The sequence below is a fragment of the Mirounga angustirostris genome, unplaced genomic scaffold (assembly GCF_029215605.1).
Source record: "Mirounga angustirostris isolate CCGP_5_RB_7025 unplaced genomic scaffold, mMirAng1.0.hap1 SCAF_2, whole genome shotgun sequence".
Classification (NCBI taxonomy): domain Eukaryota; kingdom Metazoa; phylum Chordata; class Mammalia; order Carnivora; family Phocidae; genus Mirounga; species Mirounga angustirostris.
The window spans coordinates 117210980-117229753 of NW_026991710.1; the positions used below are offsets into that span (position 1 = coordinate 117210980).

Consider the following 18774-nt stretch of genomic DNA (forward strand, 5'->3'; position numbering starts at 1 on the left):
TGTCATGTATTATTTGAATAAAGTAAACAATATATCTTAAGGAAACTAAACAAAGGGGCTCCAGGTTTTTAGAGTTAAGGAAAATATATCTTCAAAGAGATTTCCAAGACGGCTGTGAATACTAGAGCTCTGTTCTTTTTGTGGAGATTTTATGGCTAAAAAGCTTGTAATAATATACCTCACATGGTACCCAACATATTTTGGTAAAATAAGATTGAAAGGGGAAAACATTCTATAACATATGAGCGTACATCTTCTCATCGTGATATATACAGCCACACGTAGCAAACACACGTGCAAAGAATAACGTAGCACAGAAGTCTATGATTTCTCTAGTCCTATGATAGTAACTACTAAAAATTAACATCACATTTTGGAAATTATTCGCTTTCCACTATTCCATGTAGGAATTATTTTTGGGCTTTGGGTATCCCTGTCACATTCCTTGACCAGCAGGCTGTCATTTGCTTTTGGTTTACTTCTTTCATAGTTGCTCCACTGTTTTTTTGTTTGTCAGACACAGAGACTGAGTTCGCTGTCCCAGCAATCCCACTGTTGTTCTTTTGGTTCAAGATAACCACCTCTTATCAAAGGATTCTTTTTAGACCTGTCTTTCCGGTTCTTCTATTTGATCTCAAAAACAGCTCTGTGTTATTTTTGCTAATGCTCTCTCCACTGGAGCTGATAATCAAGTAAACATATTTTTGGCTTGAACTTTGATAATTGCCGTGTTTAATGATTTATTAAACATCGTTATGTTGAAGACACAGTGTTAGGTACTATGAAAAAATAGCAAAAATAGAGAGACAGACACACACAGAGGCAGAGACGGAGGGAGGGAGAGAGAGAGAGACAGAGAGATCCTGTCTTTGAGAAATGAGATTAGGAAAAGATAATAGAGAGACAGGACCAAAATACGTTCTGGTTATTTCAACACAGAAACACAAATTTTAAAAATTAAAGAGCAATCCAGAAGGCCCAGTATATGATGAAGTTCCAGAGAGTAAAAAAAAAAAAAAAAAAAAAAGAAAGAAAAGAAAAGAAAAAGGAAAGAAGAAAAGATCAAAGAAATAATACAAGAACATAACCCTAAGAAGATTCTAAAGCTTATAATGGTGGAAATTTTATCGATAGTTTCACTGTCACTGTTTTAGCTGAAGTTTGATGGGACTTAAGAGAAGAAGTGAAAACAGGATGTGGAGAGAGAAAGGAAAAGAGAGGGAGTGTGGGGAGTGCGTTTTAGCACTATCTCTAGAAGGAGGGAGGAATTTACAAATAATATATGTAAATGAATAGACAATAATGGTATCACCTCAATCCAACTGACAAAGTGGATAAATAAGGATTTTTAAAAAAGAATCAGTGAAGCATAAGCTTTTTTTTAAAACAGGGGATTTTCTTTGTTTAAAAAGTATTTTTCCTGATGGTAGAATTAACATATATGATAGAAAATTTAGAAAATTCAGTAAATTATAAGAGGAAAACAATAATCACAATTTTACCAACCCAAAATTCCACTCCTAATATTTTAGATACTCAGTATTTTTCTACACATATCAAAAAACACAACCTGGACTATAACATACAAGCTATTGTATGATCTGATTATTTTGTTCATCTTATGAGCATTTCCATGTGATTAATCACTTATTAATATCATGATTTTCATGTACATTATTTATTTTTCCAAAATATTTATTTTGGTCCCCATTTTTCATTATCATAAGCTTGTTTCATTACCATGAACATAATCTTTGTACATAAATCTTTAATTTTCTAATTGCAATGAATAACATGTACATTCTGAGTAGTGGCATTACTCAATAAAACATATTTGATATTTTGAAATAAGCTTTTTTTGTTTCTAGTTTTTGGTTCCTTCTTTAAAAACAATATCCAGGTAAGTGAGAAATGGCATCTTCTGAGAGAAATGGCATTGTCTGCATATATCCCAATCAAGTAAACATCTGTATAAGATAATTACCTTGAAATAAATGTTTCAGTATTATTGGCTTTGGTATTCAAGTCGTTCATTAAAACTAAGTGTTGATCATGGTCCTTGTGGCCAACAGAGAGTAAAGTGAATTTTCACTAGCAACAGCAGAAAACAAATTTGAACTACACCTATGTATAATTATATTTTATATCTTGCCTGTAATTTGAGCTTGTATTTGTGTAATGTACTCGCATATAGTGTAATTAACTATTCTGAGAGCTATGTAAATACTGCTCCACAATCAGGTGAAAGCATGAAATAAATGGTATGTTTGCAGAAAGATATTCACATGTTTATATATGTATTTTGAAGCTTTTTTCAAACAGTGGTGAGTTAATATTTCATTAAAAAGTGTGCTTTTGCTTGATGGTTCTTTTTGAGGTTAAGAAGTGATTATTCTAATAAGGCCTCAAAAAGGCAGACTCTGTCCACTCTGAAAGTACCTCGTGAGATGGAAGGAAAAGAGGAGGATCCCAGAGATTTAATCCAGAAAACCATCACTTTTGTTTCTACACTTGACTGAATCCTTTCAAAACATGAGCTCTGTAGCTCAAGGCTTCGGTTACTCATAGTTAGGCAAGCATAAGGACCTGAAATAAGTACCTTTAAAATTCATGTTCCAGCAAAGACAAGAACTTCATCCCAAGTTAGCAAATTTCAAAAGACATTTAGTGAAGGTGGGGAGTGAGGATGGGTTCACATTGCACCCACATGTCTGCAGAGCCTGTGAGTTGGAATTAATCATCTTTGGTCTGGCTTGGAGGAAATACTTCACTGTTGCTCAAGGAAAAACAGCAAATGTAGAAGCACAATTTGTATTAAGATTAACAACAGACCATTCTGACAGCTTGTGATCTCATAAACCTCTGACGTGTCTGGGCTACAACAAACAACCCTGTGTGTTGCCTCTATTTTGGCCTCCTTCAGAACTTAATACTGAAGTGTATAAAATGTTGCCTTTTCCAGTGGTGCCTTTTTTTCTTAATGAAACCAAGATAAAAACATAAAAGCTCACATTTCAATGATGTTTTTCTACCAGCTACTGATTACAGCTGGCGTAAACCAAGCTATATTTTTATTTCTCCAGACAGAATTTCTATGGAGCTGGCCGGCATGTGCAGACAAGAAACCACTGTGAGGTTTTGGGCTTGGAAGGCTGTGAAGGACGAGAATCAAGCCATAGAGCTCAGGCCTGTCTCTGCAGGCCAGCACCACCTCCATCAAGCCTCCATCAAGCTGCGGGAGGGTGGGTGTGGGGTGGGGCGTCCATCCGGGGAGATGCAAACAGCCCCTAGTGATGCAAGATCTTCCCAGAGCTTCTAATGCATCCAACTGTGGACACATATCCAAGTACTAGTTAGAACCTGTTTGCCTGTGAGAGCCCTTAAAGCAAAGAATTTGCTGCAAAACCCCCAACTACGATGCAAATGTCAGAATCCTGAGAGGACTGAGGCACAACATAGCAACTGGTAGTGGAAGGGTGGCTCTAGCGAGTTCACCCATGTTGGAGGAAAGGCAGTAGAACAGTGCATTTCCCCACTCCTTCAACGTAGAGAAGCTGCTCCTGGTCAGGATGGGGGCAGTGAATGCTTGTCAATGAGGATTCACTCCCCAACTGGTTGCCACTCATTTTTACCACAGGTCACTGAGAGCCCTACACCCCTAAACCAGGACGTCCTGAAGAAAGACACTGGGAAAGAGGAGAATTTATTGTGATCCAGCACTAAGATCTATCCCGCATCAACTTTTCCTGGATGAGAGCTGAACGCATCGGGAAGGTTTTATTGCACTCCCAAGTCACGCGGCGTTGAAACAGCATCTAAAAGTGCTAGTTCAGCAGCCAGTGTTTAAATGGGGAATGGCCCTTCAGAAAGCCACCCTCCACTCAGAAACTACGGGCAACTCTCCCACATCCAACCATCAAGAATCCACGTTTCCGGGCGCCTGGGTGGCTCAGTTGGTTGGGCGACTGCCTTCGGCTCAGGTCATGATCCTGGAGTCCCGGGATCGAGTCCCGCATCGGGCTCCCTGCTCAACGGGGGGTCTGCTTCTCCCTCTGACCCTCCCCCCTCTCATGTGCTCTCTCTCATTCTCTCTCTCTCAAATAAATAAATAAAATCTTAAAAAAAAAAAATTAAAAAAAAAAAAAGAATCCACGTTTCCGGGCGCCTGGGTGGCTCAGTCGGTTAAGCGACTGCCTTCGGCTCAGGTCATGATCCTGGAGTCCCGGGATCGAGTCCCGCATCGGGCTCCCTGCTCAACGGGGGGTCTGCTTCTCCCTCTGACCCTCCCCCCTCTCATGTGCTCTCTCTCATTCTCTCTCTCTCAAATAAATAAATAAAATCTTTAAAAAAAAAATTAAAAAAAAAAAAAGAATCCACGTTTCCATTATTCACAGTTCAGTGAGATAGGCGGAGATGTTCAGGGCCTTATGAAACCGCTGCGGAGATCCCTGAAACGCTCCGGCCCCGCTACCGTAACCCCGAGTCTAGGACTCCGTGACCTGGGAGAGAAGCCAGGAAGGAGCAGCATGCTTTGCCCTGTGACCTCCACGGCCTGCCTCTCTCGGAGCGCGAACTTGACCGTACTTTCTGGTTCCTTATCTGCTGGCGGGAATAAAGGAAGTTTGATTCCTCGACGTTCAAACACAGGAAAGTCTACCGTCCCAACCTTTTCCATCTCTTAGAAGAAAGGGGGAAAACCATACAAAACGAAGCACAAACCAGAACCTACGCCTGGCAACGCCAGGAGGCAGGACGGGAAGGAACCGGCACGCAGGGACCGAAAGCCCGCCGCCCCCGGCGCGCGGAGAGCAGGGCGCGCCGCGGGTCTGAAACGCACCAGCAGCGCGGCGCGAACCGCTCGCGCTCACACTCACCTGCCCGTGGGATGGAAGCGCGGCGTAAGCCATGGGCTGCGTCAGCACGCCTTTCTGCTTCAGGAGAAGCAGGCGCTTCTGCTCCTCGCTCAGGTGCGCCCTGGGGGCCTGGAGCTGCGGCGGCGGCGGCGGCGGCGGCGGCGGCGGCGGCTGCTGTGGCGGCGGCGGCTGCTGGATGTAGGGCATCACCGGGTTTTTGTTGGGGTTGGCCATCGGGGGGGTCATCCTCTGACTCAAGTCCGCGTTGAAATGGGTCAGAGGCTTAGTGTTGCCGTAGGTGAGAATATTGTGCTGTTTGTTTAAGGAGTTGGTACCCAAGTTATTTGGCTGCTGATTGATCATACTCATGTGGTTCTGAGGGAGGTAGTTATTCATTGTCGTCTTCTGCAGGTTGGTTGCCATGGGAGGCACTACGGGGTTTTGGTTGTTAAAGGCTTGGGGGTACATCATTGGGCTATTTGGTTTTTCCGCAGCGAAGGCTGCTCCGTAGGGGCTGGACGGGGGCCCCAAGGGCGACCAGCTGGAGGTCTGGTTGGAGTGGTGCTGTTGCTGCTTCTGTTGCATGAGTTTGGCCCTCTGCTGCTGCTGCGCGGCCATCTGCTTGAGCTGCTCCGCCGGCGACATGTCGGAGCTGGCCCCGGCCACGGGCCCTGCTGCCGGATTAAGGAGATAACCGTTTCCAGGCCGGGCTGGGGCTTGGCCTGGAGCGTGCGCTTGGCCGGGAGTCTGAGGGGACTGGACAGCACAGTTTGCTGGTGAGCTGGCGGGGTTTGGAGCTGCGGGAGTGCTGGCCACCGAAGGCAAACTCGCGGCCGTGGGGCCCGTAGAAAAGGGAGGGCCAGAGGAGGAGGGCCTCGCCTGGGGAGATCCCAGGGAGACGTGTGCAAAAGGCGAGTGGGAGGGGTCGCTCTTCACACTCGCACTCTCCTGGGAGAGAGGGGTCTCCGTCGCCGGCTGCGAGAATTCGGGCTCCTTCTTCTCCTCAAAGTCTTCGTTGAACAGGTCCTGTATGTCATCCTCAGGGACCGTGTTGGCCAGCTCATCGATTAATTCTTGCCACTCCTGATCATTCAGGTTAATGTCTGAGAACAGCTTGTTCTGATTTGAAAGAGACGTTTCGGATGTGTCTAAGCAAGTAGGGTCATCTAGAGGCTCTTGTTTGAGGTCCTTGCTCTGCAGGATGGTGAAGCTGTCCTCCAGGTCACTGCAACCGTTGACAGGAAGTTTGATCTCTGGAAGCCTACCATTCTTACTTAGATCTTCTAGAAGCCCGGGAGTGTGAGTCCCACTATTCTGCAAGGGCAAAGAAGGCTTCAGGTCAAGTTGGTGAAGAGGAGAAGCTGAAGGCAGTGGCATATTGAGGGTTTCCATTCCTGTAGGAATGTCCTTTCGTATTCTCTTGCTCGTTGGAGAAAAACTCCCATCGCAAGCACCATTCTGCTGGTCTCCATTAAGTGGTGATCGAGCTCCTTCCAACTTCCTCTTCACAGTCTCTTGGAGCTGGGAAAGAAACGGGAAAGAGGGTGGTGAGTAAATCTCCAAGTCATCGTTCACTCTTTGAGCAAGGTGATGTACGACTGCTGTGAACTAACTTTTAAATGCTTTATCACACACGGGAAAGAAGTTCCACATCTAATTTCAAGAGTGGCCAGGCTTCAAATCCTGTGGGGAAAGGTTTTATCTAAAAGAACAGCTCATGAGGCTAAGAGATAGAAAACAAAATAAAGATTGGAGGGTGGGGAACAAAAGAAAAAGAGACAGTTAAAGGCAGTACTTCTCTTACAGCAGAGAATCATCCATCATTATTTTCCAAAGCAACGCATAATGTGAGACTTGGCCCCAAATGTGTTATACTTTCGCAAGATGTTAATACCTATCTTAACTTCTTCTCACATCTTAACTGAAGACGTCAAGGAATTAAATCAACAGTATTTTGAAAAACACTCAAAATCCTCTAAGAATATGGAATTTAACGTTTACTGAATAGCACAGAAATGAAGATTAATGGTTGACATGACCCACAACTTCCTTCCAGTTCTTGTTTACTTGGCCACCCAGCACCTTGTGATGCAGCAACCCACTCTGCTCTAAAAGCATGCTTCCATTGCTTTCCATGCTATCACATTTTCCTGGGTTTCTTTCTTTCTCTCCGTCTGCTCTTTCTCAGTGTCCTATGTATTCTTCGTTCTTTCTCCTAAATGTTGGAATTCCTCATTGTTTGCTCATAAGCTTTTGTTCCTGCCCACTCTACATGCTTAACTACATGATTGCATCCATTTCAACAGCTTCAACCATCTTCTCTAGGCTGATGATCCTGTTAACGAGGTACCCAGTCCAGTCTTCTCTGCGGAGTTCTATTAACTTCAGACCCCTCTTCCTGGATGTTTCATAGGCATCTAAAACTCAACACGTCTCAGCAGTGAGCTGGTTATCAAACATGATCCTCAACCATGCTCTCCATCCCAGTATCTACCCAGTTCCCTACTCAATATCTACTCACTTACCCAAACTGGAAACCTGAGCATTCTTCTCAAAACGCCTCACATCACCAACCACCAAGTCCTACGGATTCCACATCTAAAATATCCCTCTAATATGTCCACTCATCTCCAAACTCACTGCTACTATCCTAGGCCAGGATACCATTTTCTCTGGCTAAATTGTTGCAATAGTCTTCTCACTAGTCTCTTTGCCTTGCCTCCATTCACCCTCCATTACTCTTTCATCTATTCTTTTATCCATTGCTTTGCTCTCCAACAATCTATTCTCTATGCTGCCACCTCTTTCAAGAAATACTTTGCCTTTCCTGTTTCTAACTCTGCAATGGCTTCCATTGCCTTTAGATTGAAATCCAATCTGAGCCTACTTCACCTGGTTTCTGCTCATCATTCCGGGTTCATCTTCTTGCTTCTCTGTTTAACATCACCTCCCTGTCCTCTGCCAAACATTTTCTATCAACTCCCTAGAAAGTCTTTCAGTTTCTTAGATGTGCCAAGCTTCCTTCTACCTCCAGGGTAGAAAACCTGTTGTTTTCTTTTCTTGGAACAAACTTCTCCCGCCCCCCTCCCCTAGGTCAACAGCTACTCATCCTTCAGATTGTATCTTAGATTTCACTTCCTCTAGGAAATCTTCTTACCTCCCTTCCCCACCCCCAACTACATTAGGTCCCTTCTTTGATCCACCTATATTGGGTTGGATATCCTGGAATAAGTTTTTCCAAGCAACCTCTACTTCCCCAGTTGGAGCTCCTACCACCATACTTTGGGGCGATTGCTTCAGTGGCTGTTTAGTGAGCTCCAAGAGTGTAGTAGGTACTCTGACTGATTTGCTTACTGTGTATCTGTGGGGCCACACCTGGTGTTCAGGCTCACAGCAGTAGTTGATAAATAATGGCAAACTGAATGATTAATTCTGCTGTCTAATTCACAGGAGCTGAAAGAGGTGAGTTTTAATCAGAGCAGGAGGCAGCCTCATTGGACCCTAAGAAATGCCTGACTTTCTTGGTGTGTGCCATGGATTGGCTGATTTATAGAAAAGATAATGTCTGCATAGATCGCTAACAATTTAGTGTGCAATCCAATAGAGGGCCCTGGTGCACATGATCTGCGAGGGATGAAGCCGTGTGATGCTCCTTCAGCTCAGGCACAGCACCGTCCATCAATAGCCCCAGACTTTGGGGCAGATGGCCCCTACAAGAGAGTTTTTTGCTCAAAAAGCTGCAGGACCCAGACCTCCCCGGTGGGGACCTTGTGCAGCAGGAGTCCAGCCCTGACGGTTGCGGGGCCTTTGCTTTCCTGTTCTGTGGGAATTTTTGCCACTGGAACTTGAGTATGACCCAGGAGCTGAGGTTCCTGGTAATGGGAATTCTTACCCTGGAGAATGTAGAGTGTTGTGTCCACTAAAATGGACTTATCTGAGAAGTCCAGTTAAGGAAACTCTTGTTAACTCTGTGGATTTATTAACTATAAACCTTATTCATCCGTCTGCCCCCTTCCTTTCTGCCAGAAAGGGGCCAGTGTGTGGGGCTCTGATCAAAGAGCTTGGCATAGGGTAAGTACTGAGGAAGTGGCTGCTGAATGACCACAGGAAGACTAAGTCAGGTTAGAAGAGGGATTCAGTAACTTCACAGAGTGGAAGGCAGAAGGCAGGATGACTTGGGGAGCAGGGAGGAGGGAGAGCGGTCCTCCACTTGGGCACTCTCTTATTCCTGCAAAGGTGCAGTGCATCATGGAAGCAAGGGGAGAGAGGAACAGAGTTCCCTCTGACCCTGTTCTTCAGCACTCACACGTGGAACTGCCAGGGCTCTAGAGGAGCCCCATGTATAATAAAACCAATCTGCAGATGGTTTGGGGGACTCTAAGCAGTACCACTTGATTGCTATGCTCTCATAAGTAGAGGATTCCATTTCAAAAGTAAACAGAAAAGGTCCTTGAGTAAAAATCCAGTCTAACCCTTGTTCCTAAATCTGATATTTTTAATCACAACACCAGACACTGTCTGCAGTCATTTAGTAGAAGCCCCAGAATTGCTGAAAACAAGGGCCTAACTGGGACACACTGGAATTTGACTTCAAAAAAGATGCTGGTTCAATCCATCCTATGAGGCAGAAACTGCTAGAAAATTCAGGTATGGCAGATACCTGAATGTAGCTCCAACGCTCAGCAGCAAGTTCAAATATCACAGCTTCAGGGCCTAAAGAAGAGAAGACTTGGGGCCCTTGGCACCACTGTTAAAAAAAAAAATGTCTTAAAAATGAACCTGACTTTATTTTAGAAAGTTCAGGTCCATGATTCTGTTGTTGGCCATGAAATAGATGGGGCGGGATGGGGAAATAAAGACAAATGGTCTGTTTGTTCCTCTGTAAAACAGTGGTGGCTGAGACCATGCTGAAGGACACGTCTGGCTGGAACCCCAAGTTTCACCTCTTCCAGCTGAGGGGGCCTACCTGGGTGAGGCAGCACTGGGCAGTAATACAGAAACAGGAGCCCTGGCTCTGTAGTTAGAATGCCTGGGGTCAAACCTGAGACTACCACCTCCCCCACCCCCGCCACCGAAGAGTTAATACATATAAATGTCGTCTGGTACTTAATACATTAGCTATGATCCCCTCCATTAGAAAGTGAGTTACATGAGGGAAGGGATTTTTCTCTTTTGTTCACTAATGGGTCCCCAGTAGCTCAGAGTTGATGGTCGATCATTATCTGTTGAATGAATGGATCCTGGAAAACTTCTTTAACTTCTCCTAAGTTTTGGTTTCCTTATCTGCAAAATGGGTTAATAATATCTAGCTCATAGAGTTACTGCGAGAACAAACTTAAATGCAGTAACATAGAAAACACTTAGCTTCATGCCCGGTAACCTGTAAGTACCCACCTAAGCCTTAGCTATTATTATCTTTAAAATTCAGTGAGGGGCGCCTGGGTGGCTCAGTTGTTGAGCGTCTGCCTTGGGCTCAGGTCATGATCCCGGGGTCCTGGGATCGAGCCCCGCATCGGGCTCCCTGCTCCGCGGGAAGCCTGCTTCTCCCTCTCCCACTCCCCCTGCTTGTGTTCCCTCTCTCGCTGTCTCTCTCTCTGTCAAATGGATAAAATATTAAAAAAAAAAAATTCAGTGATACCAGTATAGTCACAACTGCAAGTGAGATCGATTACTTTCTGGATCTTCAAACTACAAATAGGTAGAATGATAATATTTCTGTTCCCTAGCTGGCAAATCCTCATGTTTTCCAAGCATCTGGCGTAGCTTTTTTTAATATGAACAACAAAAATCAAGTTTGCCATTCAAGCCGAAGTCCAAACGCTAATGCATTCGTGTCCTAGATTGTAGGGCGGCACGAGATTGCTGAGGTTCAAATTGAATGCATTTTCAGCATGTGACCGGAATGGAGCTGCTGAGTATTTCCTTTTCCTTGAGGGCCTCAAGTTCTCCACTGCTGGTCCCTTTATTGACATACAACATTTGGGAAATAAGCAAATAAGAAAGACATCACTGAATATGCTATGTTGTGGTTTTATGTTTTGTTGTGCCCCAAATAGTTAGAGCAATCTTAGAATCTCTACTGTCTATCTCATTATTGTTTGCTCTACGGAAAGGTGGTTTGTGAGTCTAATTCTCTCATGTCCCTCTCACAAGACAGAAGGAGAACAGGCAGGAAGAGATAGAACCTGTGAGCTTGAGAAGGCTGAGGAACTCGCAAGCACTCTGCTCAGTGAGCAGGAGGATGGCTGACTGAATAGAGGGGTATCCTTGTGAGCCCCTGCCTCCCAAGGACTCGGGTAAGAGTCTCATCCCAAATGGCTTCATCTCAGGGAAGTCCCTGGCCCTTCTGCCGTACAAAGCTGGAAGCCTCTTAGTATGATTTGTGCCCTTGCGGAAGAATCACAGAAACTCTTTACTGAGCATCAGCTTCCTTGTTCCTCTCTTACTGTTATTACATATAAATGTTTTCACCCATTAAGAGAGGCTGTGGTGCCAGGAGCTGAAGTATGCTGTTCATCCCATGCCTGTGACAATATGGGCCACTAGCACGTGTCAGTTACTCCAGAGGAGACAAGTCGTCCTCCAGAATGGCTTCAGCACGAGTCTCTCACCTCCAGTGTGGCTTGATAGCGTTGGTCTCCCATGAAACCATGATGTGCGTGGATGTAGGTGTGAGAGACAGACAGACAGACAGACAGAAAGGGGGCATGGGGGTAGGGGAAGAGAGGAACCGAGAGACACAGAAAGAAATTGAGAGGCTGAGAGAGACAGAATGGTTTGGGAGGCGTGATAGGACACTCACACCAGTAGTAAGAAGAATAGCTTTGCCTTTGGGGTTATAAAGTACTTTCACAAAGGATCGTATTTTATCCTCATATAAAATCTTTGGGGCAGGTCATGTGCTGGTCTTACGGCTCTATGGGGAAAAGGTCAGTGCTTTGGAGAAGGTGGAATGGGGCGGGGTAGATGACACCCATAACAGGGATGAGGAACATAGCTAAGATTACCAGGCCTCTGCTCACACAGAGGCGCTTCTTAGGGGTCCCCTGGGCCAGCATACCCTCGAAAAAGAGATTCTTTCTGCCTTTTGGCTTTTAGCAGTGCTAGTAAGTCAAAAAACAAAATAAAACAAAAACCTCATATTGCCTTGGCCCTAATTTTGCATGAAATTGGGCAGGGTCATGGAGCCTGGTAATAAAGAAGATGATACTGCTATTAATAATGGAGCCTTTAAGATGAAAGCCATCAGGGTAAGCCATCAGATTCCTTGTCTCCTACGCCTAATGCTTGTAAAAAATAGGGTTTATTATAATTATCTTATGGAGAAGGAACTTCAGGCATAGTAAGATAAAGCAAGATTACAAAATGACAGAGCTGGGGCGGGGGAGGGGGGGAGGAGGGGAAGGGGGACCCAGGTTCAAATTCAGACTCAGGCCTGACTGCAGAGCCCACACCACACCCTCCCCCATGGATGGCAAAGCCTGGTTGTGCCTTCATCACTGGCACTGGACTCCGATGCTGATCATCAGAATGCTCTCTCACACTGTTTTCAGGAATCATCCCCGATCCCATTCTCTCCAACCACCCACACCCAGTTAAACCTCAAGAACTATCTGTTCTTATCATCTACAAATTTTATTTTCATCTTCCACCCCCAATGCCACTGCATTCGTTCAGATCATCAACACTTCTCTTGTGATTTCTGCAGCAGCTCCCGAACGACTCTCTCTTCCCCAGTCTTGCTCGTTCCCCTCCAAACCGGTTCTCTGCACTGTGCCTGTATTTTTCTTTATAAAGTGTGAACCTGGTCATGCCCATTGCCCACCTGCAGCTTTTCTGTCTTCAGCATCACCTAAATCCAGCACAGAGGCCCTCCGCAAGTCGATCCTCATCTCTGCTTACTTACCCCTCTCCTGTCTTAGCTATCACCTCTCACCTTCTTCCCTTCCACCTGTGCACACCCCCTCCCAACACCAATCAACTCTAACCCTTTGGCTACACGTAATTATTTGTAGTTCTCAGGACAGACGGTGTTTATTCTCTGTCACTCTGGGCCTTTGCATATATCCTCTTATCCAGCTTCTTCACCTGACCAAATCTATTTGTCCTTCCCAATTCAGTTTAGACATTACCTACTCTACAGTCACTCTTGACAGCCCCTCCCCTCAGGCCCGATCCTGGAGGCCATCCACATGCTCCCATGGCATTCTCATACATATCATCCTATAACTGCTTTCCTGTTTCTTCGTGGGACTGTACTTATGAATGACCACTAAGGCGATCTCTCAAATGACCACACTGAATTTATGGAATTATCCCCGAAAGTACGTGCTTGAAAATGTTGGCCTGCCTAGCATTTTCATGACAATTGAGTAAATGTCCAATTTATTTTGGTTCTTTTAAGATGCTGGAAATGGCTTGTGAACTGTCCCCTCCTCAATATTTTTGAGGACTCTTAAGGATTCAGGGAATCTATGCGGAGAACAACCAGAGAGACAGGAAGACAACTGTGCAAAGGAAAACTGAAACTGAAACCCAGAGACTTCATGTGGCATTACCAAGGTCAGATGTTTTGACAAGTGTGTCAACTCAGAATTCTGGATATTTTCATAGCTGAATTTTGAATTTCCATACAAAGGCTTTAAGTGGTTTTCACTCACCAACCAGCTGCGTGAGTGAGCTTTCTTCAACCATATTAGAGATACAACCATTTCCCAGGACTTGAAGATGAATTGGAATTTCAGTTTGCAGATGCTATAACCAATTTAGAGGCTCAAAGAGAACATTTTGGTCATTTTGATCTGCTCCAATCAAACCAGAAGATGATTCACTATCAATTTTCATACGGTTATTCTCTTCCCATTCTACCAGCAGATAATAAGCTTATGAACACATAGATAAATTTGAAGAGTGACCCAGAATACTCATGTGTTAGATATTTTAATTATTAGAGTATGAACAGTGTGCAAAAACACTTCCAGAACTGTCTTCCAGATTCAAGCACCCTTAGAAAGGATCCTTTGAGGTTTATTTAGAGGTTCAATTTTCTAGACCATTCATTATCCAACTCTAAAGGGACCTGGAGAACTGTTAAAAATGCAGATTTCTTAGTCCCATGACCACAGTTTCTGATTTAGTAGCTCAAGGTGGGACCCAGAGCGGGACACTGGTTGGAGGCATGGGTATCTAAAGATATTTAATAAAAACCTTGATTCCTCTGAGGTAATTGGTCCAGGATCCCTAGTTTTTAGGAATTCTGATCTAGAATAAGAATTCTGTTGGTGTTCTGACATTCTGAAGTTGTTGGTGTGATTTTTTTTTTTTAAATATACATACACACACAAACCCAATGTCCATATAAAATGTTCCTGAGTTAACTAGTGATACTCTGGGACAGCTCACAAACAGGACTAAGAAACAACACTCTAGATTGTTTTAGTTCAAACCTCAGAGGACCCTGGATTCTGTAGAAACCTGCTGGATTTCTATAAGACTTTTCATGAAAATGTTTATTTTTTTACATTTTAGGTTTCTCTGAGCAAAGTATTATCCTAGACCATTTTCTCCCTCCACATTTATACTTCCCTTCACTTTCATTCAGATGAACGGAGGGCATGCTGTGTACCCATGTGCCAGGCGCTGAGGGGTTGACTCGGTCCTAAGAACAAAGACCATACCCGAAAGTAAACACATGTCAAACATGTATTGACAAAAGTTGAGCAGTTTTTTTTTAAGATCTATGTGAAGGGCAGAGCAACACAAAAGAAAAAGAGAAATCTTATCACAACTCCTGAAGTCTTGTCAGCCTTACATACTCCTAACATTATTTTAGAAAGAAAACAACTTTACAACATAATAAAAGTCATATGAAAAATACACACACACACACACACATGCTATTTTCCTGAAAGCCAAGAGTTAAAAACCTCTCCTTGTGACCATCCCAGGGTGCAGCTTCTCTGGACCCGATCAGTGGGAAATGTTGGGTCTCTGGAGGGAATGTCAGCCATGGGCAGTTAGAAATCACGATTCTGAAATGCCCAGGAGGAAAAGGATCATCTTAAAAGGGGCATCCTAGTGGGTATCTGTAACCTTAGCCACAGAAAGCCCAGGGAATGCCGGGGCCCTGCTCAGCACCCCAGTTCAAGGGAACAGGGCCATTCAGAACATTCTGGGGGACTTTGAGGTTATTTTTAGAAATGACCATGATCTTTTTCCTTTCTCCTATGAGTCAGATTTAAAACTCTATTTCCAAGTAGTCTTAGGTGTACACAAGAATGATCGTACCTCTCTTCAGTGTTTGAAACATGGATGCTCACCCAATTCCAGCCGTCGAGGTCCCAGAGTAAGGTACTTTTTAAAAGCATTTAAAATGTGTGTGTGGTTGGATTTTTATGTATGCTTTTATCCTTCAGTTATTCTCTTTCTAAAGCTTTTATTTGAGAGAGAGTGAGAGAGAGAGAGAGCACGAATGGGGAGAGGGAGTGGGAGAGGGAGAAGCAGACTTCCCGCGAGAGCAGGGAGCCCGATGCGGGGCTCGAACCCAGGACCCCGGGATCATGACCTGAGCCGAAGGCAGACGCTTAACCGACTGAGCCACCCAGGCGCCCCTATCCTTTAGTTCTTCTTAAATGTGTAATAAGCACCAACCGAACATACAGCAACATACTGAGAGTGGATCATAAAACATCAGTAGCAGTGGCAGACAGGCCCCTGGCATTTAGAAACGCTAAGTCCCAACCTCTCAAATCTCCATACTTCCAAATACAGAAATGTTCATACAGGCTCTTGGCTTTCTCTCAACTGAATGGGCAAATTATATTTTCATCACAAGTCACACGAATCCTGTGTACGTTTTATATCTGAAGTTACAATGTTTTTCACAAGCTTCATACATGTAGTTCAAATTGGTGCTTCAGCAATTATTAACTACTCATTAAAAACTGAGACTGTTATTTCTGCAAATGCCAAGGTTATATGATTTTCGAATCTCCTCACATAGTTTTCAGTAGAAAGCTCTAAACTTTTTTTTAAGATTTTATTTATTTATTTGAGAGAGCGATAGCATGAGCGGTGGAACGGGGGCGGGGGGCGGGGGGAGGTAAAGGGAGAGAGAGGGGGAAGCAGGCTCCCCGCTGAGCAGGGAGCCTGACGTGGGGCCTGATCCCGGGACTCCAGGATCATGACCTGAGCCAAAGGCAGATGCTTAACTGACTGAGCCACCCAGACGCCCTGAAAGCTCTAAACTTCTAAGTTTTTACCAGAGAATTTGATTCACTGCTTACTAAATGTTCAAGATATCCTTGAAGTCATTTAATATTCTAACTGGCTGAGAGCTTACCCTGTACCAGGCATTAAGCTAAGTGCTTTACATATATTACCTAGATTAATCCTCACAACAACTCTCTGATGGATGAGGAACGGGCTCAGAGAGGATAGTAATTTGTCCCAGGGCACACAGCAGAGCCTCTTCTCAGCTGCACTTGTTCTCCCCTACTCTGCTATTCTGCATCTGATGACTCCTGTCCTGATTAAACATGAGCAAACCTTGCTGAGAAATTCTGGGAGAGGGTTTTAGACACCCGTGTCATGACAGTCTAAGGAGGATGTGTTCATGTCTCCCAGTCAGATCTGCCTGATTCACAGAAAAGCATTGTGCTCCTCTTCAAAGGAAGATGTTCCTCTGCAAATTTAGCATGCGTTTGAGAAGTGATGAGAGCTGTAGCCCTGAAAACTTCGGGAGGGAGCAAATGTGCGCATCCCAGTAGCAGCTTCCTTTCCTTGGTAGCGCTCTGTCAGAAAAGCTCCTCTGAGATCTGTGGTTGCCATCCGAATTCCACAATCTGAACCCCGAACGGCTCTGTCTTCTCATACACATAAAAACACGCACACGTATTACATTACGTTTATTTTTAAGGACAAGAAACAATTTTCTTAGGAACGTCTCTGCCATCTCTTACTAGAAGTCATGCATACGTTATATATTCAAACATGCCTATATGTGTGACCTCGTATTACAATCTGAAATTCCTAATGGGATTTTATTTAGAGCTGTAAAGAAATGACTGTGAAGGAGGTTGGTGAGGAAGAAGAAAAGAACCATAGGGAGGAAGAGGGCAAATGAGAAGATCAGATCTTATCTGCATCATTCACAGCTGGAGACTTACACCAACAACACAGACCCAAGAACGGGCATGTTAGGACGAAGCACAGGAGATTCTGATTTGTTTATTCTCTGGGAGGAGGAAGGCGGGAAGGAGAAATCCTTCAGGGAGGCTCAGTACTTTTCTCTCCCTTGGGTAAAAATCAAGAATATTTTTATTGCACTGTTTACTCAAAATGTCCCTTCTTTTCAACGATAAATTCTCCTTTTAGTCTTTAGTCCCTTCCAGGAGACCAGTTTACTCAGTGGTGCTTAAGTCCTGCACCCAGCTTGGGGGACACAAATAGCCCGCAGCACCCAGACCCAACACTGCTTTCAAACACAATCCCAGCACGTGTTTATCTCCCTGTGGAAAACCAAAGTTTGAAATAAGATCTAGTCTATAAAAAGCCTCTTGCTTCCCTCAGAGGTCAGACATTGCTCTTTCTGGTGAGGTGTAGTTTGCATGAAGCACAGCGAAGAGCCACTTCCTGGAAGAGAATTCTCAACTTCTCCCACCCACACACTCCCCCCCATCGCAGCCCGTGAGCGAAAGGACGTTATTCTTATTTCTAGACAGTGTCTGACTCCCAGACCTCCATTCCACAGCAGGCTTTTACTCCAAAGCTGAAAGCTAGGGGACCTGCCCTCATTTACCAGCAAGATTACCATTATTTACATGTGTTTAGAGTAACTTTTGTTCAGGAACGGGAGACAAGGCAGAACTAGAGAATTCTTCTTTCCAGGATGAATCACCCGCAGGTGAAGATGTCCACATGCACGTGGGCACACTCTCGCATTCAGGTAAACAGGTGTGATCTACCCGGCTCTGAAAATGTTCAACTGGGCAGTGGCCCGTGCAGGACCGGGCACTCGATCCACGAACAGCTGAGCTCGGGAGGCTGGCGGTGGGGTTTTTATCTGTGCGGAGAAGCTGCTCGGCTTCATCCCACCAGCCGAAATTCATTTTTCAAAAGAAATTAGACCAAGGTACTGTTGTTATAGCAACAGTCAGAGTCACTTACCCAGCCTCTTCCCTACAACCTCACTCTGACTTCTGTGGGCAGCAATTTCAATTATGTACAGGGAGTGACCAAGGCCGAGCCCGGGTGGACCTTTTCTTAGCCCTTTAAGGGGTAGAAGTGTAAATCCTCTAGGTCTACTCTGAAGCCCAAAGACAAGACTTGACCGTGTTCCATAGAGTTCTCCCGGTCCTGAAAGTCAATGAACGGTAAAGATCAGAGGAAAAAACCTTCAGTCCCTACGTTTTCATCTCTTGGGTAGGAACTGGACATGTAACCACCAAATTTCCTGGGGTTAACCAAGTACCGGCCATTTCAGAATGGGGACTTCCAGTGAGGAAGGCAATGTTGGCAATCACCATCAGATCCTCAAGTGTTTTTATTACTTTGGTCCCCTGGGATTTTACTCTATTCTTGGGGATGTGGATTTCCCAATATTTCTAATCACCCACTCCAACCCCTGAAAATGATAATCAACTCCAAAATGCCCCTTTCTTGATGAAAATGTACATTACTGAACCTCTATGGCAAATAACTCTCCAAAGGAGTCAGCAATGTATTAGTCTACATTCACCCCAGGGATACCCCAAGTGGCAAACATCCATGAAGCCAGTGCTCCTGACTAATGTTACAATCTGGATTGTGCCCTCCCCAAACTCATATGTTGGAGCTCTAACCCCAGTACACTTCAGAATGTGACTGTATCTGGAGATAGGGTCTTTAAAGAGGTAATTAAGTTAGGGGCACCTGGGTGGCT

At 44.6% G+C, this 18774-nt stretch overlaps 1 protein-coding gene across 2 annotated transcripts in view; it reads right to left on the reverse strand.

Annotated features, from left to right (window-relative positions):
* The window catches only part of MAML3 (mastermind like transcriptional coactivator 3), a 397869-nt gene that overhangs the window by 157992 nt on the left and 221103 nt on the right, over nucleotides 1-18774 (reverse strand). For both annotated transcript variants that reach the window (XM_045880414.3, XM_045880413.3), the window contains exon 2: nucleotides 4875-6374. In XM_045880414.3, coding sequence (XP_045736370.1) covers nucleotides 4875-6374 — 1500 coding nt within the window. The remainder of the gene's footprint in view (nucleotides 1-4874; nucleotides 6375-18774) is intronic.